The sequence below is a fragment of the Poromitra crassiceps genome (genome assembly GCF_964638095.1).
Source record: "Poromitra crassiceps genome assembly, chromosome: 8".
Taxonomy (NCBI): Eukaryota; Metazoa; Chordata; class Actinopteri; order Beryciformes; family Melamphaidae; genus Poromitra; species Poromitra crassiceps.
The window spans coordinates 7,103,157-7,119,570 of NC_139629.1; the positions used below are offsets into that span (position 1 = coordinate 7,103,157).

General features: G+C 44.7%; 1 protein-coding gene across 2 annotated transcripts in view; it reads right to left on the reverse strand.

Annotated features, from left to right (window-relative positions):
• Window positions 1-1,331: 1,331 nt before the first annotated feature.
• Window positions 1,332-16,414, reverse strand: part of itgb5 (integrin, beta 5) — a 77,072-nt gene continuing 61,989 nt past the window's right edge. Inside the window, exons 12-16 of one of the 2 annotated variants that reach the window (XM_083642435.1) lie at window positions 12,784-13,006; window positions 11,147-11,247; window positions 3,503-3,622; window positions 2,678-2,844; window positions 1,332-2,100 (exon numbers count right to left, since the gene is read on the reverse strand). In XM_083642435.1, coding sequence (XP_083498561.1) covers window positions 2,005-2,100; window positions 2,678-2,844; window positions 3,503-3,622; window positions 11,147-11,247; window positions 12,784-13,006 — 707 coding nt within the window. In that variant the 3' untranslated portion in view covers window positions 1,332-2,004. The remainder of the gene's footprint in view (window positions 2,101-2,677; window positions 2,845-3,502; window positions 3,623-11,146; window positions 11,248-12,783; window positions 13,007-16,414) is intronic. The other variant, XM_083642436.1, reaches the window with a different exon arrangement.

Below are 16,414 nucleotides of genomic sequence, written 5' to 3' on the forward strand. Positions count from 1 at the left end.
CGGCTCCTTTAGTCCGCATGTCCGTCCAACTGTCCTTGGGCAAGACACTGAACCCCAAATTGCTCCCCGATGGCTGTGCCAGCACCCTGCGTGGCAGCTTGCCGCCTTCGGTGTGTGAATGGGTGAATGTAGGCACATTGTAAAGCGCTTTGGATAAAAGTGCTAAATGCAGTCCATTTACCATTTAACACGTATTATATTCACACACATTCACACCTGGAAGCTGACCAGTACAACCACAGCCTGATCTGCTGGCCACTGATCAGCTCCACTGGAGCAGTTGGGGTTAAGGGCCTTGCTCAAGGGCACCTCAGTGGTGGTAATGAGGGAGGGGAAAGCGCTGCCTTTTCACTTTCCCCACCCAGATTTATCCTGCCGGTCCAGGGGGATTGAACCGACGACCTTCCGGTCACAAACTCGCTTCTCTAACCTTTAGGCCACCACTGGCCATATAGTTGTGTGTCAGTTGTAGGTCAGAAACAGACCATGATTTCAAACATGACAGACACATTTGCTTTGACATAAATCAATTTATTGTTTGTTTGCATGTCTGCTCTGTGTGCAGTAGCCTATTACATAATTAATTACACAATAGTACATTTCATATTGCATTTGGCACAGTATGTACATAAAGTACATGTGCATGTACACACTCTTATCACACGCACATACATACACTCACTCTCACTCGCTCATGCACACAAACTGCAAGTCTCTCCACCACACTTTTTAAGACTGTCGCAAAAAAAACAACCAAAAAGTCCACGGAGCGCCTCCCGTCCCCCCAGGCTGACCGCTCCCAGCGTATCCTCTACTACCCCTGTCAGATCCCCCAGTGCCAATTTTCAGACCCCGCCTCTTCCTGTGGGAATGGTGTTAGATTTATGAACCCGGTCGCCACCCTCTCAATCTCTCCGCCCTTCACACAGCAGACAGGGTGGACACACCATGACAGGCAGTCTACACTGTAGCAGACATACTGTAGCCCATGTCCAGATCAGCCGAGGCCAGTGCATACACGAGTCGATTTCAAAGTACTGCATGGGTGTACAATCCAAGTTAGACGATCTAATGTATCCCTGTGGATAGTGAATGTTACAAAATCTTCTACGTTGTGAGAATGCGAGGCAAAGTAGTTCTCACCTCATGGCTTATGCAGTATTTGAACCTGTGTGAGTTCATTTTCAGATCGAGGCCGGGGTTGTAAATTGATATCTTGGCAGAACGGAGATCAAGAGATGGGAGTGCACAACAACACACAAACACAACACAAAAGAGTGAAAACCTTTTAAGAGACCGACTCCTAATATTCTCTGTGCAAAACGAAGTAAGTCTATTGCTCGTTAAATGTTAGTAGTACCGCAATGCCGTCATAGCCACCTTCAAAAATATGTGCTTTTTTTTTTATATATATATAATTTTGTGAACTTGAAATCTTCTGACGCTGTATGAGGTTCCACTCGCTGATGGGGACGCATAGTTGGATGCATAGGATGCATAGTTGGTAAGTGAAGGAAGGCATTTTCAGTTTAAAAAAATATACATACAAATATAAGCCAATGCCTTGAGTTGTTGCTGTACAATGAATGGTTACTGCTATTTTTAGGTGGTGGGAGTTATTGGTTTGGTGAAGAAAAGTCTGTGTGAGTTTCTTTCTCTTATATAACATCCAAGCAGTTCATTACTGTGGACAAAACTCACGGCTAACTCGGCCCTCGCTCTCTCTCTCTCTCTTTAAACAAGTCCACGCTTCGTTTCTTCCGCTGCCATCAGCAAACCACGCAGAGGAAAACAGAAGTGGCGTCACGTCTTTGTGGTCGGCCGGCTTCTCCTCCAGAAAGAAAGAAAGCAGAAAGGCCACAAAAGTTCCCCTCGAGTATACAGTCTGGTTTCATTTCACCTCTGTTATCAGTTGTGGACTGTGCAGAGGGCCGGGTGTGTCCTCGCTCTCCATGGTTCCGTGGGTTTGGACCGGTCCTGCCGTGTCCTGTGCTGACGAGGGGATCAGTGGACCCCTCCGTTGTAGGACTTGCCGTACATGCTGAAATCGGTCTCCACCGCGTGGGTAGAGATGGGCTGCTTGTACAGAGGGTTGGAGGCCTGGGAGGAGCGAGAGCGGGACACACAAAGACACAATGTTAACGTGGTGATCATCGTTTTTGGGTTTGGGTTTGGGTTTTTGGGTTTCGTTTTTGGCTTTTTGGGTTTGGGTTTTTGGGTTTGGGTTTCAGGTGCTTTTATTTAGTTCTTTTGTTTCCTGTGCCGAGACACACTGCGCTCGTCTTTCAGTTGACTGAACTCTGCTCGAGGGAGGACAACCCAGTATCCTTCAAAGTGGTACGATAGTGTGTAAATGGGTAAAATGGGTCAGGCTGCAGGCTGAACTCTCACTGAGCGCTCTTGCGATCCGAGGGGCCCAAAGGGTTGGCCCCCTCGGTCTAAATGTGATGTCTGTGCTCTAGTCTAACGGATATGTCTAGGTCTGTTCACACTGATCATATTTACAGTCACACACACATCACATCAGATTAGACTGCAGCCTGACCTCAGGTCACCGCGGCAGCAGTGGAGAAGGTGAATTATGGTCCAAATGTGTGTCTAGCTGTACAGCACAATGCAATGTATTCCCCTGAGCCTGCAGTCCACCGCTCCGCATCACACACATTTGTCTCCTCACCATCTCATATCGTGCACGGGAGCGTGCACTCTGGAAGCGTGCAAACTCCCGCCGGTCATGAATGGTGATGACCAGCTTCCAAACAGCCAGCAGCACGATGCCCACCAGCAAGATGCTGCCCACCACCGCCAGCAGCACCGTCAGGGCGTCCGGCCCCGCGCCACACTCTGAGAGGTAAAAGGGCATTTTAGATAATAGTCGATATCTGAGAAACCAGAAAGGAGCAAGCAAGTCGGCACAAAATAGCCTGGATGTTTCAAACTCCTGAACGTGTCTTTTTGCTTCACCTGCCAAGGGCTCGTAAAATACAAAATATTAAAAGCCAAGAGTAATGTTAATTCGACAAAAATATTTAAGATACATTTTTCATAAAAGTATGTCACCCTACAGACCTAGCACAAAATGTATTTGCCTTGCCTTCGCTCAACTCTGAGCGCCCCCTGCTGGTTGGGTGCCATTGTTGACCGCGCGCTCTGCTTCCCGCGGCCGTGCAGCGCAAGCACCTCGGAGGCAAGGCAAAGAAATGTAGCGCTCGGGTCTGTTACCCAATGCTGCCCTCTGGGTATAGAATCAAGTACAACAAGTAAAACCTGCTCACTCAGTTATATAATGGACGTGGAAGTTTGCAATTCATCATCAAGTGCAATAGAATTCAAATGACAAGACGCACACAGAGAATGAATGCTCCACGTTCCACATCAATGCTCAACGAATGGCGACACTGTCGCACAAACACTCCTCTCCGCCACTTAGTGCAGTGACAGAAAGGCCTACACAAAGGAGACTGCGAGTAGGAGCAGCTGGTGATAAAGTGTGGTGACTGACCTGGCTCTTTGAGAGCCGTGAGGACAGACTGTCCGTTGGCGTGTTCAGAGTATGTGAACTTCATGACACAGTCGTTGTCGGTCTTGTACAGACAAAGCGCAGCGCCGGGGTCCTCGATGTCTGGAAGAAGAAGAGACAGAGAGTTTCAATCGAGGCAACAAAAGGTGATGAGTTTATGCTCTTAAGACTTTTGGAGTGACATCAGTTTCATCTTTTAAACTTAAAAAAAAATCACTTTTATTGACTTGCTTTTGTGCGTTTAACTTTTAGTAAATGTCTTTGCTTTCATATTTCTTACTTTGTTTTTAATAATTTGTCAGAGTTTTATGCCTTTGGAAACTATATAAACTGTGGTTTGAAAAGTATTATTATGATCATGATAATTATCACCATTATGAATACTAGTATTGATGTTAATATTATAAACAGGAGCTTTGGGAGAGAGAGAGAGAGACCAACCAATCAAAATGGAAGACAACTATTGCAGCTCTGTCGATCGCTGGGTCTGTACATAGCCAATGGAAGGCTACAAGGGGACTCGTATGGGAGATACACACATTGCTCTCATCTTGGAGTAGCACTGTTGACTACATGCTAACAGACATAGACCCAGGGCACCTCAGGGCATTCACAGTCAGTCCCTTAACCCCCCTATCGGACCACAGCAAAATCACCCTGTACCTAAAACACACCCAAACTCACCACTTAGCAGAGAAGGGCAGTAAGCTACACAGAGCTGAACAACCTTACAAATGGTCTGAAAACAGCAAAGATCATTACCAGCAGGCAATTGGCAACAACAAAATTCAAGCATCACTAAACAAATTCCTCACTCAAACATATCCCCAAAACAAAGATGGAGTAAATTTGGCAGTGAGGGATATAAACTCCATCTTTGACAACCTGGCCACCTTGTCTAACCTAAAGAAATCACAAAAGCCCCAAAACAAACAGGTTAATGATGACAAATGGTTTGATTCTGAATGCAAACATCTAAGAAAAGCAGTCAGGAAACTATCGAACCAAAAACACAGAGAACCAGACAACCAGCAGGTCCGGCATCAATACTGGCAAACCCTAAAACAATACCATCACACCATCAGATCAAAGAAGACACAACACATCAATAAACAACTCACTGTAATGGAGGAAGCTATAGACTCTTAACAAATTCTGGGAAAATTGGAAGCACTTAAACAACCCACACAAAGAAGAATTAGCAATCTAAAATGGAGATACATGGAAGAAACTTTTTGAGAAATTATACAGAGAAATCACATCTAATTCGGCCCAAAAAGATATATATAAAAAACTAGAACTTTTAGAACCAATCATTAAAGATCAACAAAACCCCTTAGACTTTCCAATTACAGAAGGAGAACTGCAAGACAAAATCAAGGCTCTACAACCCAAAAAGGCCTGTGGTGTTGATGGTATATTAAACGAAATGATTAAATATGCTGACAATACCTTCCACATGGTCCTGCTGAAACTATTCAACATGGTGATGAGCGTAGGCTATTTCCCTGACATCTGGAACCAAGGACTAATAACACCCATCTTTAAAAATGGGGACAAATTTGACCCCAACAATTATAGAGGGATATGTGTTAGCAGCAACCTGGGGAAGATGTTCTGCTCAATTATCAACAATAGACTACAACAATTCCTCAGTGACCACAACATCCTGAGGAAAAGCCAAATCGGATTCCTACAGAACCATCGAACAACTGACCACATTTACACCCTCCACACCCTCATAGAAAAACATGTAAATCAAAATAAATCAAAAATTTTCTCCTGCTTCATAGATTTTGAAAAGGCCTTCGACTCAATTTGGCACGAAGGTCTCCTACTCAGATTATTAGAAAGTGGGGTGGGAGGTAAAACATAAGACATCATCAAAACAATGTACCTCAACAATAAATGTGCAGTCAAAATAGATAATAGTAGAACAGATTTCTTCCCAAAAAAGCAGAGGAGTGATCCAAGGAAACAGCCTCAGTCCAACGCTATTCAATATTTATATCAATGAATTGGCAAAAACATTGGAGGACTCATCAGCTCCCGGCCTCACCCTCAACAACACAGAGATCAAATGTCTCCTGTACGCAGATGACCTGGTGCTGCTGTCTAACTCCAAGGAGGGCCTACAGCAGCTCCTAGATCATCTGCAGCAGTTCTGTCAGACCTGGGCCCTGACAGTCAACATAAAAAAGAATAAGATCATGGTGTTCCAGAAAAGATCCAGGTCTCAGGGAAACAGACTCCAGTTTGTCCTGGGCTCCACCACCATAGAGCACACAAACGCATACACTTATTTAGGACTAAAACTCAACAACATGGCTGTGAATGACCTGCGGGAAAAGGCAAGAAGGGCTTTTTACGCCATCCGAAAATCCATCCAAATTAATATCCCAATCCGAATCTGGCTACAAAAATTCAAAACAGTAATCCAACCAATCGCCCTATTATGGTAGTGAGGTATGGGGTCCACTAGCAAACCAGGAATTCTCTAATTGGGACAAACACCAAATTGAGATTCTTCACACTGAATTTTGTAGATACATTCTCAAAGTACAAAGAAAAACCCCAAATAATGCATGCAGAGCGGAACTTGGCCAATTCCCTCTTCTAATTGACATTCAAAAAAGAGCCATTACATTCTACAGACACCTCAAAACTAGTGACCCCTCCTCCTACCATCACCAAGCCTTACAAAGCCAAGAAGAGAGCATAGTGAGGAGCCGCCTCAGCCAGCTGGTCCTGAGACTGACCCCCAACCCTCCCCAGCATCAGGACAGCCCTCAGTCTACCCGGCCCAACCAAATTATCACAAATCAAAAAGAAAACTATATTACCTATTGGAAGAATACCACAAAAACCCAAAGTAAATTAGATTGCTATTTGGCCCTAAATCGAGACTACACGGTGGCAGACTACCTGACCACTATTACTGACCCAAAAATGAGGAAGACATTGACCAGGTACAGACTCAGTGATCATAGCCTGGCAATAGAAACAGGCAGACACCGACAGACCTGGCTACCCAGAGAGGAGAGGCTGTGTTCAATCTGCTCCCAAGGAGAGGTGGAGACAGAGCTGCACTTCCTGTTACACTGTGACAAATATAAAGAAATTAGAGCCTCAATCTCCCCCAAAATTAACCAGAAGTACAAAGAATTTGAAAATATCACGGACACATCTGCACTTCAATATCTTCTGGGAGAGAAACCTAAATGCACCATTCTAGCAGCACATTATGTGTGGAGCTGCCATCAGCTGAGGGACAGCCAATGGACAGGAGAGCCATCCATCTTATTCTATTATATTTTATTCTTTTTTGCTTTGATTTGTTTTTCGCTCTCTTCTGAAGATTTCAAAATAACAACGGTTATTTACAGATTCTGTGAATTCTTGTTAATATACTGTAATTGCTCTCTATTTGCACTATCACCATTTAACTGCCCATTTATTACTGTTCTGTTATTATTCTGAATAGATTCCGGTCAACAATAGTCTTCTATTATATTCTATCTTATCACATTCCATTTCATTTTCTTTTCTCTTCCTCTTTGAATATCTTAAGATTTTGTGATTTATGTTACTGGGTAACAAAATGTCTTGTTTTCTGTTTTTGATTCTTTGTAATTGCTAAGTGTTGCTAATGTATGCTTTGGCAATGTAAGATGCACCTTATCATGCCAATAAAGCCCTTTGAATTGAATTGAGAGAGAGAGAGAGAGAGAGAGAGAGAGAGAGAGAGAGAGACACTAGACATTGAACAGGCTGAGAGAGAGAGAGAGAGAGAGAGAGCGGATGAGGAAAAGTAGGGGATCAGCCAGAGGAAAACAGAAAACATTTTGTTAATGGCCAGTGGATCGCTCACATGTCTTGGTTGTGAAATCACTGGCGGTAACTTGAGACAATGAGACCCTGATAAGAGGCACTGAGATTTGAGATGCCTTGTTTTCACTCAATCTTCATCATCCAAACGGTCGAAGCCCAACGGGGAGTGTGAGGTCAAGCTGCCCTGGTCCACCCCTCCCCTCCCCCCCTCTGCTCATCTTCCACCAGCCCCTCCCCTCCTCTATTTCATGCACAAAGTATCTGGAATGTACATGTGGAATCCATTAGGACATTGGTCAGATGGCTGAACTAGTGGGGAAACGCTATGAAACACTCGGGATCTGGGCCAGGGCCATGCTGGGCCAATATGGAATGGTCTTAAAATAGCCTCACTAGCCTCACAACCAGCATCCCCACTCTCTCAGGCCACGTCACAATGCCATCAATCACCAGGCACTTATTAATACATTCCTAGACATTGATTAACTATTAATTAATTAACGATTAATGAATTTATTAATTATTAATACATTCCTAGACATTGATTAACCATCTGCCGTCAGGCTGGGAGGGAAGGAAAAAAGATACAAGGACTTATAGTAAACATGCTGGGACACAGTCTGGCTTTTTAAACGACAACTCGTTACAGGAGCAGGTAGAGTTAGGTGTTTGTTTAGTGGGTGGGGCACGCCACCTATTGAGAGGGCAGGGGAGAGGCGGGGCTTACGGAGGACTTCATACTTTAATGGACTGCCTTCTTTGAACCAAATGAGGGGTTTGGCTGCCTGGCGCCGCCTGTTATTGCATGCTATCTCAGGGGAGCGAAGGTGCCATGAGAGGCCTAGACGCCGGACACCACGCCACATAATAACATAAACACCAAGACATGGCCGCCCACTGTGCACAGGGTGTGCGTTCATAACTAATTATAGATGTGCGTGGGACATTCGGATATATTCACAGAAGCAAAACATGCTGCAAACAGATTTGAGAGGTCGGATCACGTTGACACTGAGCCACACCTCACCACTTGGTAGGCAACGTGCAAATTATGCCAACTTCCACTTTTTACACATTGAAACGCAGTGTTGTGGGTAACGCATTACAAAAGTAACATATTACATGTAATAATATTACTTTTAGCAGTAACTCAGTAATATAACTTATTACCAATAGGATTTCAGTCATCAGTAACCAGTTACATTGTCAAGTAACACAAGTTACAAATTGAGTTAATTTTTTTTTTAAATCAAAGCAAATATTTCAATAAAGATAGAATAATTCCCTAATCAAATTGTGTGTTTTTATGCAAATAACCAGTATAGATGACAATAACCAAGGAAAAGGATGACATTTAGAATTTTGGACAGTTTCCACTGACATCAAGACGGTTTAAAATTATTTTTCAGGGTGGATGTCATTCTGCTACTGCAGTTATTTTGGTGAAAGTAATGCAAAGTGTAATAAAGTAATGAGTTACTCTACACAGACAGTCATATTGTAAAGTAACTTATTACTTTCAAATGAAAGCAACTACTAATATGTATGTAGTATATTATATTTTGAAAGTAACTTGCCCAACACTGTTGAAACGTGTCAACAAAATCGTGCTGCAAACATACTGTTGGTTGACTGTGTGTACGTCATCACATCAAAGGCGTTGAATGTGTCACGTCAGCTGAAATCACTGGGCAACATACAGTACTTTGGCAGGGCCCAACAATAACAATGGTGAAATGTCTAATAAAAAGTGACAGTGGAGGAGGTATGTCATGCTTAAAGTGAAACTGTTACAGATGCCACAGATGTGAATACTTTTCTCTGCCAGCCAGCTGCTCTGTGTGTGTGTGTGTGTGTGTGTGTGTGTGTGTGTGTGTGTGTCTGTGTGTGTGTGTGTGTGTGTGTGTGTGTGTGTGTGTCTGTGTGTCTGCGCGCGCGTCCGTCAGGGCCTCTGGAACTCTTTTTAATTAGGGGGTGCTGCAAGGAAGGAACTCTCCGGAATTTCTTTTGGACGTTTGGATGTTTTTTAGCCATTTTTAGAGGACTATCTCATTTTAAATTAACATTAGGATTATACTGTTGTGATGTCATTATTCAGTATTTTCTCCTTTTCTCACTCACTTTCATGTCACCACCTGCTCCCCCTTTAGGTCGTTTTACACTACAACAGACAGCAGCACAGGCGGAAACACTGAACTTATTATTATTATTATATTTTATTATCTTATTATTACAAACCAAACATCAAAAGTAATATCTCCCCCATCTTTGTTTTGCTCATAGTCTTCAAGTAAACCCTAAATATCACCATATAAAACACATTTTAATCATATATACAGTGGGGAGAACAAGTATTTGATACACTGCCGATTTTGCAGGTTTTCCCACTTACAAACCATGTAGAGGTCTGTCATTTTTGGGTACACTTCAACTGTGAGAGACGGAATCTAAAACAAAAATCCAGAAAATCACATTGTATGATTTTTAAGTAATTAATTTGCATTTTATTGCATGAAATAAGTATTTGATACATCAGAAAAACAGAACTTAATATTTGGTAAAGAAACCTTTGTTTGCACCTCGTGGGGCATCAAGGATCATGAGAAAGGTGAGGGATCAGCCCAGAACTACACGGCAGGACCTGGTCAATGACCTGAAGAGAGCTGGGACCACAGTCTCAAAGAAAACCATTAGTAACACACTACGCCGTAATGGATTAAAATCCTGCAGCTCACGCACGGTCCTCCTGCTCAAGCCAGCGCATGTCCAGGCCCGTCTGAGGTTTGCCAATGACCATCTGGATGATCCAGAGGAGGAATGGGAGAAGGTCATGTGGTCTGATGAGACCAAAATAGAGCTTTTTGGCATAAACTCCACTCGCCGTGTTTGGAGGAAGAAGAAGGATGGATGAGTACAACCCCAAGAACACCATCCCAACCGTGAAGCATGGAGGTGGAAACATCCTTCTTTGGGGATGCTTTTCTGCAAAGGGGACAGGACGAATGCACTGTATTGAGGGGAGGATGGATGGGGCCATGTATCGCCAGATCTTGGCCAACAACCCCCTTCCCTCAATAAGAGCATTGAAGATGGGTCGTGGCTGGGTCTTCCAGCATGACAACGACCCAAAACACACAGCCAGGGCAACTAAGGAGTGGCTCCGTAAGAAGCATCTCAAGGTCCTGGAGTGGCCTAGCCAGTCTCCAGACCTGAACCCAATAGAAAATCTTTGGAGGGAGCTGAAAGTCTGTGTTGCCCAGCGACAGCCCCGAAACCTGAAGGATCTGGAGAAGATCTGTATGGAGGAGTGGGCCAAAATCCCAGTGCTGCAGTGTGTGCAAACCTGGTCAAGAACTACAGGAAACGTCTGATCTCTTTAATTGCAAACAAAGGTTTCTTTACCAAATATTAAGTTCTGTTTTTCTGATGTATCAAATACTTATTTCATGCAATAAAATGCAAATTAATTACTTAAAAATCATACAATGTGATTTTCTGGATTTTTGTTTTAGATTCCGCTTCTCACAGTTGAAGTGTACCTATGATAAAAATTACAGACCTCTACATGCTTTGTAAGTGGGAAAACCTGCAAAATCGGCAGTGTATCAAATACTTGTTCTCCCCACTGTATATATAAATATATATATTTTTAATGACATTGCAATTCCAATACAAAACAGCAGAGGGTGCACCCCCACTTCCCGGCCCTGGCGTGCATGTGTGTGTGTGTGTGTGTGTGTGTGTGTGTGTGTGTGTGTGTGTGAGTGTGAATAACAACTTGTGTCTCCTACTCACCGAGGGTCTCCACGGTGATGATTTCATCCTTGCACAGGCGCTGGCACGTCTGGTTGTCAGCGAGCCGCCCTGAGTTGAAAAGGCGGCATTCGATACACTCCCTGGAGCGGAGGAGCACAAGTTCAACAGAAAAACAAGTGCAACTTCCACTCAAATGTTCAAAAAGCTCTCAACATTTCATGCATGCGTGAGCTTAAAAAAAGAGAGAAGCAGCACATCGATCCTCTCCAACAGGTTGGAACAAATGTAGTGCTCATAGCTGACAGAGCAGTGGTGACCCGTCTCTAAAGTCAAATCTGGTCAAGGGTCAAAGGTCGTGCCGTAAAGTCCACCTTGGAAAACCAGAGCCATGTGTGTCTACGGGAGCCTGCTGAGAGGACAGGGCGCTTGTCCCGTCCTCCCAACAGAAGCCCATTCTCTAACTAGACTCCACAGACACTGAGCCCCACGCTCAAAGGGAGTTTGGGTGACTGATGCACTGATGCATTTCGTCAGGTCACAAATGGCATGAGAGTTATCTGAACATCTCTCTCTTCTGACTTTGTCATCAAAGCTACGATCGTCCCATGAGCGAGCGACTTTTACGAGGGGCTTGACTCCGTCTCTGACTCGGACTGTGTGGGATGGCCTGACCTGCCCTGCCCGGCTTACCGCCTCTCATCACTGGGGCAAATCTTGACTTGTAGGGTCAGGTGCACCTTGTTCCAGTGTTCTACCTCTCTTCTCATACGATCAACTCCATTAAGCCCTCCACCATCAACTGCTATATGCACAGCAAAAATTTTATCCACCTTATTTCTAGCTGCCATGATGCCTTACGTGAAATATGGCTGCTTCTTCCGGTGTCATCCTCCCAGCCCCCCTCCCCCCGTTACGTTGCTGACACAGACACAACATACTGTAGCCCGTCTGTAAACGACAGCTGCAGGCGAACGGAGCAAATCACGTCCAGCTTGGCAAAAAACTTGTCGATAAATATCCCGAGTTGTTCAAAAAGCAACAGAAATGGCCGATGTGATAGATCAAATTAATACATTCCCTCAAATAAGTCGTCAAACGAGTGTTATTTGATGTGACAAGCAACTTTTTTTTCCAGCGTCGACTTTTAACGAGGAAATGCGCCACCTGCAACAATCAGTCACATCCTAGACCGGACCTTGCACCCATAATCATTTTACAGCGAGGCTTTCAAAAATAAGGTGGATAAGACCTTCTAGTGGTGATGTGCTTTTTTTTTTTTTTTTTTTTCCTGTAGGTGGCGCACTTCTCTTTGTCTGTGAATCCATGGTGGCTATTGCTTCTTCGATTCATTCCAAACTAACTGTTGCTGCTGCTGCTGCCATAAAGTACATCACTTCCTGTGTGGCAGAGAATTTTCCCACAGGAAAGACCTTCCAGACAGCGTGTGTTTAGAAAGGCAAATGTGACTGCTTTTTCCACAAACTTGCTATAAGCTGAATCACTGTTGTTACTGTTGTTACAGAGAGCAGCAACACGTCTTTATCTACATGAAGATACTGTGGATGATCATTACTTAATATTATTATTATTATTATTATTAATCAACTCTTTGGTGTATGATGAGAACCTATTCCTATACTAGCCAAAGAAGCAGGAATTCAGCTGCAGCTCCATACCTCTTAGTGCCACAGGCATCGGGGCAGGTGGGGCATTTCTCACAGGTGTCCCCGAAGGCCCCCGGCTCTGTGCACTGGCAGCGGCCGCACACACAGCTGCCTCGCCCGCTGCACATCTGCCCATCATCTGAAAGGCACGACGTCGTCTCCGTGGAGCAGTTACAGTTGTCGCCGATATAACCGGCGTGGCACTTGCACTCCCCGCAGTGGCACTCTCCATGACCTGGGCAAGAGATTAGCAAAGGGGAGGTCAGTAAAGGTCATACAATGACACAGCCACAGATTAACCGGATTGACACAACTGCCCCGGAAGACCCCAGGGGGTCGCGACATTATCTTGGGGGGGGCGCAGTATAATTGTCAAAAACAAAACAAACCACATAAATATCTTTTGAAAAATATTTTTCTCCCATACAAATAATTTTATGTATTATAAGGCTATATGAACTATAATCTATGTATAATATAAAACAGATTTCAGTGAGTGAAATCAGTGTGTGAAAGCGTACACTAAAAAGCTGTGTTGGGTTGGGCAGCCGCGTTGGGGGGGGGGGGGTTGGGATCGCGAACGCCAGCCTAAAGTTTTTATGCGGCTCAAGAAATGTACTGATAATTGGATAAAAAGCATCCACTAAACGGCATTATGTTCCAAGGCATACTGTCATTGTAATCAGGTGGAGACACACAGTTCACAGTTTGACCTTCCTCTGGAGCAGCTGGAGAGAGCTCATCAAGCACAGCGGTGATCTAATCCAGCAGCAGCGAGCATCAAAGAACACATTATCTACACTGGAAGCAGCCCAAGAAGAAGAAGCAAGCCTCCGATAACGAGTCTTGCTGATTGCTGAAAGTAACGGCGGTCTGTCTCGGCGGTCTGTGTGGTCGCTCTCCCCGCCGCACAGACCGACAGCAGCTGGAATCGGGGGGCGACGCTGTCGGACACGCCTCTGTCACGCCAGCTGTTCCCGGACCCTCCACAAGGAACACATTCATTAAGGATCGCTCTGTTATCACAGCTGGAAGAGGACAGGACGGAAGCGAGACGGGCACACTTGGTCAAGGCAAACACTTGTTTTATAGTGAGAGAAAAAGGTCACAGTGTCATATCTAAGAAGTCTACGTCTGTATCGGGGGGAATGTGATTTGGCCCAACTTCCACACTGACACAAAAAAAGCATGGGAAAAAGCGCAGATACTAGAATGTGACAGACAGACAAGGGCAGCTGCTGAGTTTGAGACCCTCCAAAGCTGGCTGGTAGTAAAACGCCTTGAAACGTGATGATCCTGCAAGGGGCTAACTGTTCCGACAGTATTCCCAACTGGATCCAAGCTGTTGTAAAAAGGCAGCATGTGGCTTCATTAAAGCTGGGATCGCCGTCCCTCTACACATGCAATGGTCATCTCAGTGAAGGCACTTTAATCTGGAAAAGTGGTCCTCCTCCTTCCCGCTGCTACTCTCAGAAGCTGAAGCTCGGCCTGATCTTCAGGGAGGACAGTCATAATATATTCCAGGTGTTTGGCCTCGCTGTAGCGGAAGGGAAACTGTTATGGAAGGAAGAGCCTGACGTCATTTTGATTTATCATAAAGGTAACGGAACAACTTGGGAGTGCAATGCACTAACACCACAGATATGCTCCTATAGACCCTTTTACAGTTTGTAAACAGCAGGACGTATTTCGTAGGTGGAGCCGAATTCGTTGCAGAAAGTTACAACTTTACAACTAAATATGGAAGATCCCGACGCCTCCTCCACATATTTTAAAGCTTCGCCAGCAACAGACAGGTTATCTTACACAAATGAGCGAACTCTTTCAATGGAGTGAGGTTTCCTGACCCGTACTCACTGTCAGGATGGGTCTAGGAGCCAATGCATCGCCAAAGTTGCAGTGCTGGACATCATCATATTCCTAGTGGGAATGTCCAGCGTCTCTACGCATACGGCACAAGACGTCTTTCTCCTGTATTCCAGGGATCTCCCTCATTTCGGCTTGAGTTCCGCAGAGTTGTGCATACCGCCATGCGTGGGCAACTACCCCTGCGACGTCGGCTGTAAAAGGGTCTATACAGTAAGTGCACTCAGCAGTAGGAATGGGGGAAATAGTGAAGACAGAATTGTAATATATAATATTATATATATATATATATATATATATATAGTATATTTATATATATATATATATATATATATATATATATATATATATATATATATATATATATATATATATTTTTTTTTTTTTTTTCTATATTTATATAAATCATAAAGTAGATATAGGACTAATATAAATTAAAATATATACATTTGATCTAAGACTGGGGTTAAAGAGGAGATTTAAGTGGGGAGTGGGGACTGAGGAGAAAATAGGTCACTTTACAAATTTAATCATTGCTGTCTGTCCTTTTTGTCCCACAGGCATGCATGTCAGTCAGGGAACAGTCAGATGATGGTGCCACACCACTTGACCTCAGGACTCAGGGAACAGTCAGATGATGGTGCCACACCACTTGACCTCAGGGAACAGTCAGATGATGGTACCACACCACTTGACCTCAGGGAACAGTCAGATGATGGTACCACACCACTTGACCTCAGGGAACAGTCAGATGATGGTACCACACCACTTGACCTCAGGGAACAGTCAGATGATGGTACCACACCACTTGACCTCAGGGAACAGTCAGATGATGGTACCACACCACTTGACCTCAGGACTCAGGGAGCAGTCAGATGATGGTGCCACACCACTTGACCTCAGCTCAGCTCATCCCATGGCCTAGATCGGCCGTAGGGGTGTCATGGTGGATGCTTGGGCAGTCAAGGATCTCCATCGCTCACGGTCTTCAGCTGTTCTTAGCAGGGTTTGGAAGCTGCGGCCAGTCCATTCTTTGATGTTGTCCATCCAGGACTTTCTCTGCCTGCCTCTTCTCTGCTTTCCCTCTACTGTCCCCTGCAGGATGGTCTTTGACAGGGAGGTGTGCCTTGTGACATGGCCATACCAGGCCAGCTTGCAACATTTTACTATTGACAATAGAGGTTCCTGGTCTCCAGCATGGGAGGTCACTAGCTGTCTAACATAGTCATTTGTCCGGTGTTCTTTATATGAAATATGTAGCATTCTTCTGTAGCATTTGCTTTCAAAGGACTGTATCCTACACTCCGTGTCTGCTGTGAGTGTCCAGCTCTCACAGCCATAAAGTAATGTGGAGAGAACAAGTGACTTGACCTCAGGACTCAGGGAACAGTCAGATGATGGTGCCACACCACTTGACCTCAGGACTGACCGTGGAGAACAAGAACAGAGCCTGGATCCTCAAAGAGGTCATAGACAGACACTCGGATTAATCAAAACTAAATGGCCAGGGTTGTGCAACACCCTGTCTGGACTCCCAGACGTGCAACCCATTCTTTCAAGTGCCCCCTCAGCATTTCCACAGAGGTACTGCATTTCGATAAGCCTCACGTCTCGGTTACTCAGAGCAGACTGCGGAACCGTGTGTTCAAGAGGCAGAAAGATTGAGAGCGGTGAAATTACTGATTGTGTGTGTGTGTGTGTGTGTGTGTGTGGTTACTGGTCTGAAGCGCCACTCCCAGACCTTGTCACACGAGGCATGAGTCACAGCGCCCGGCCC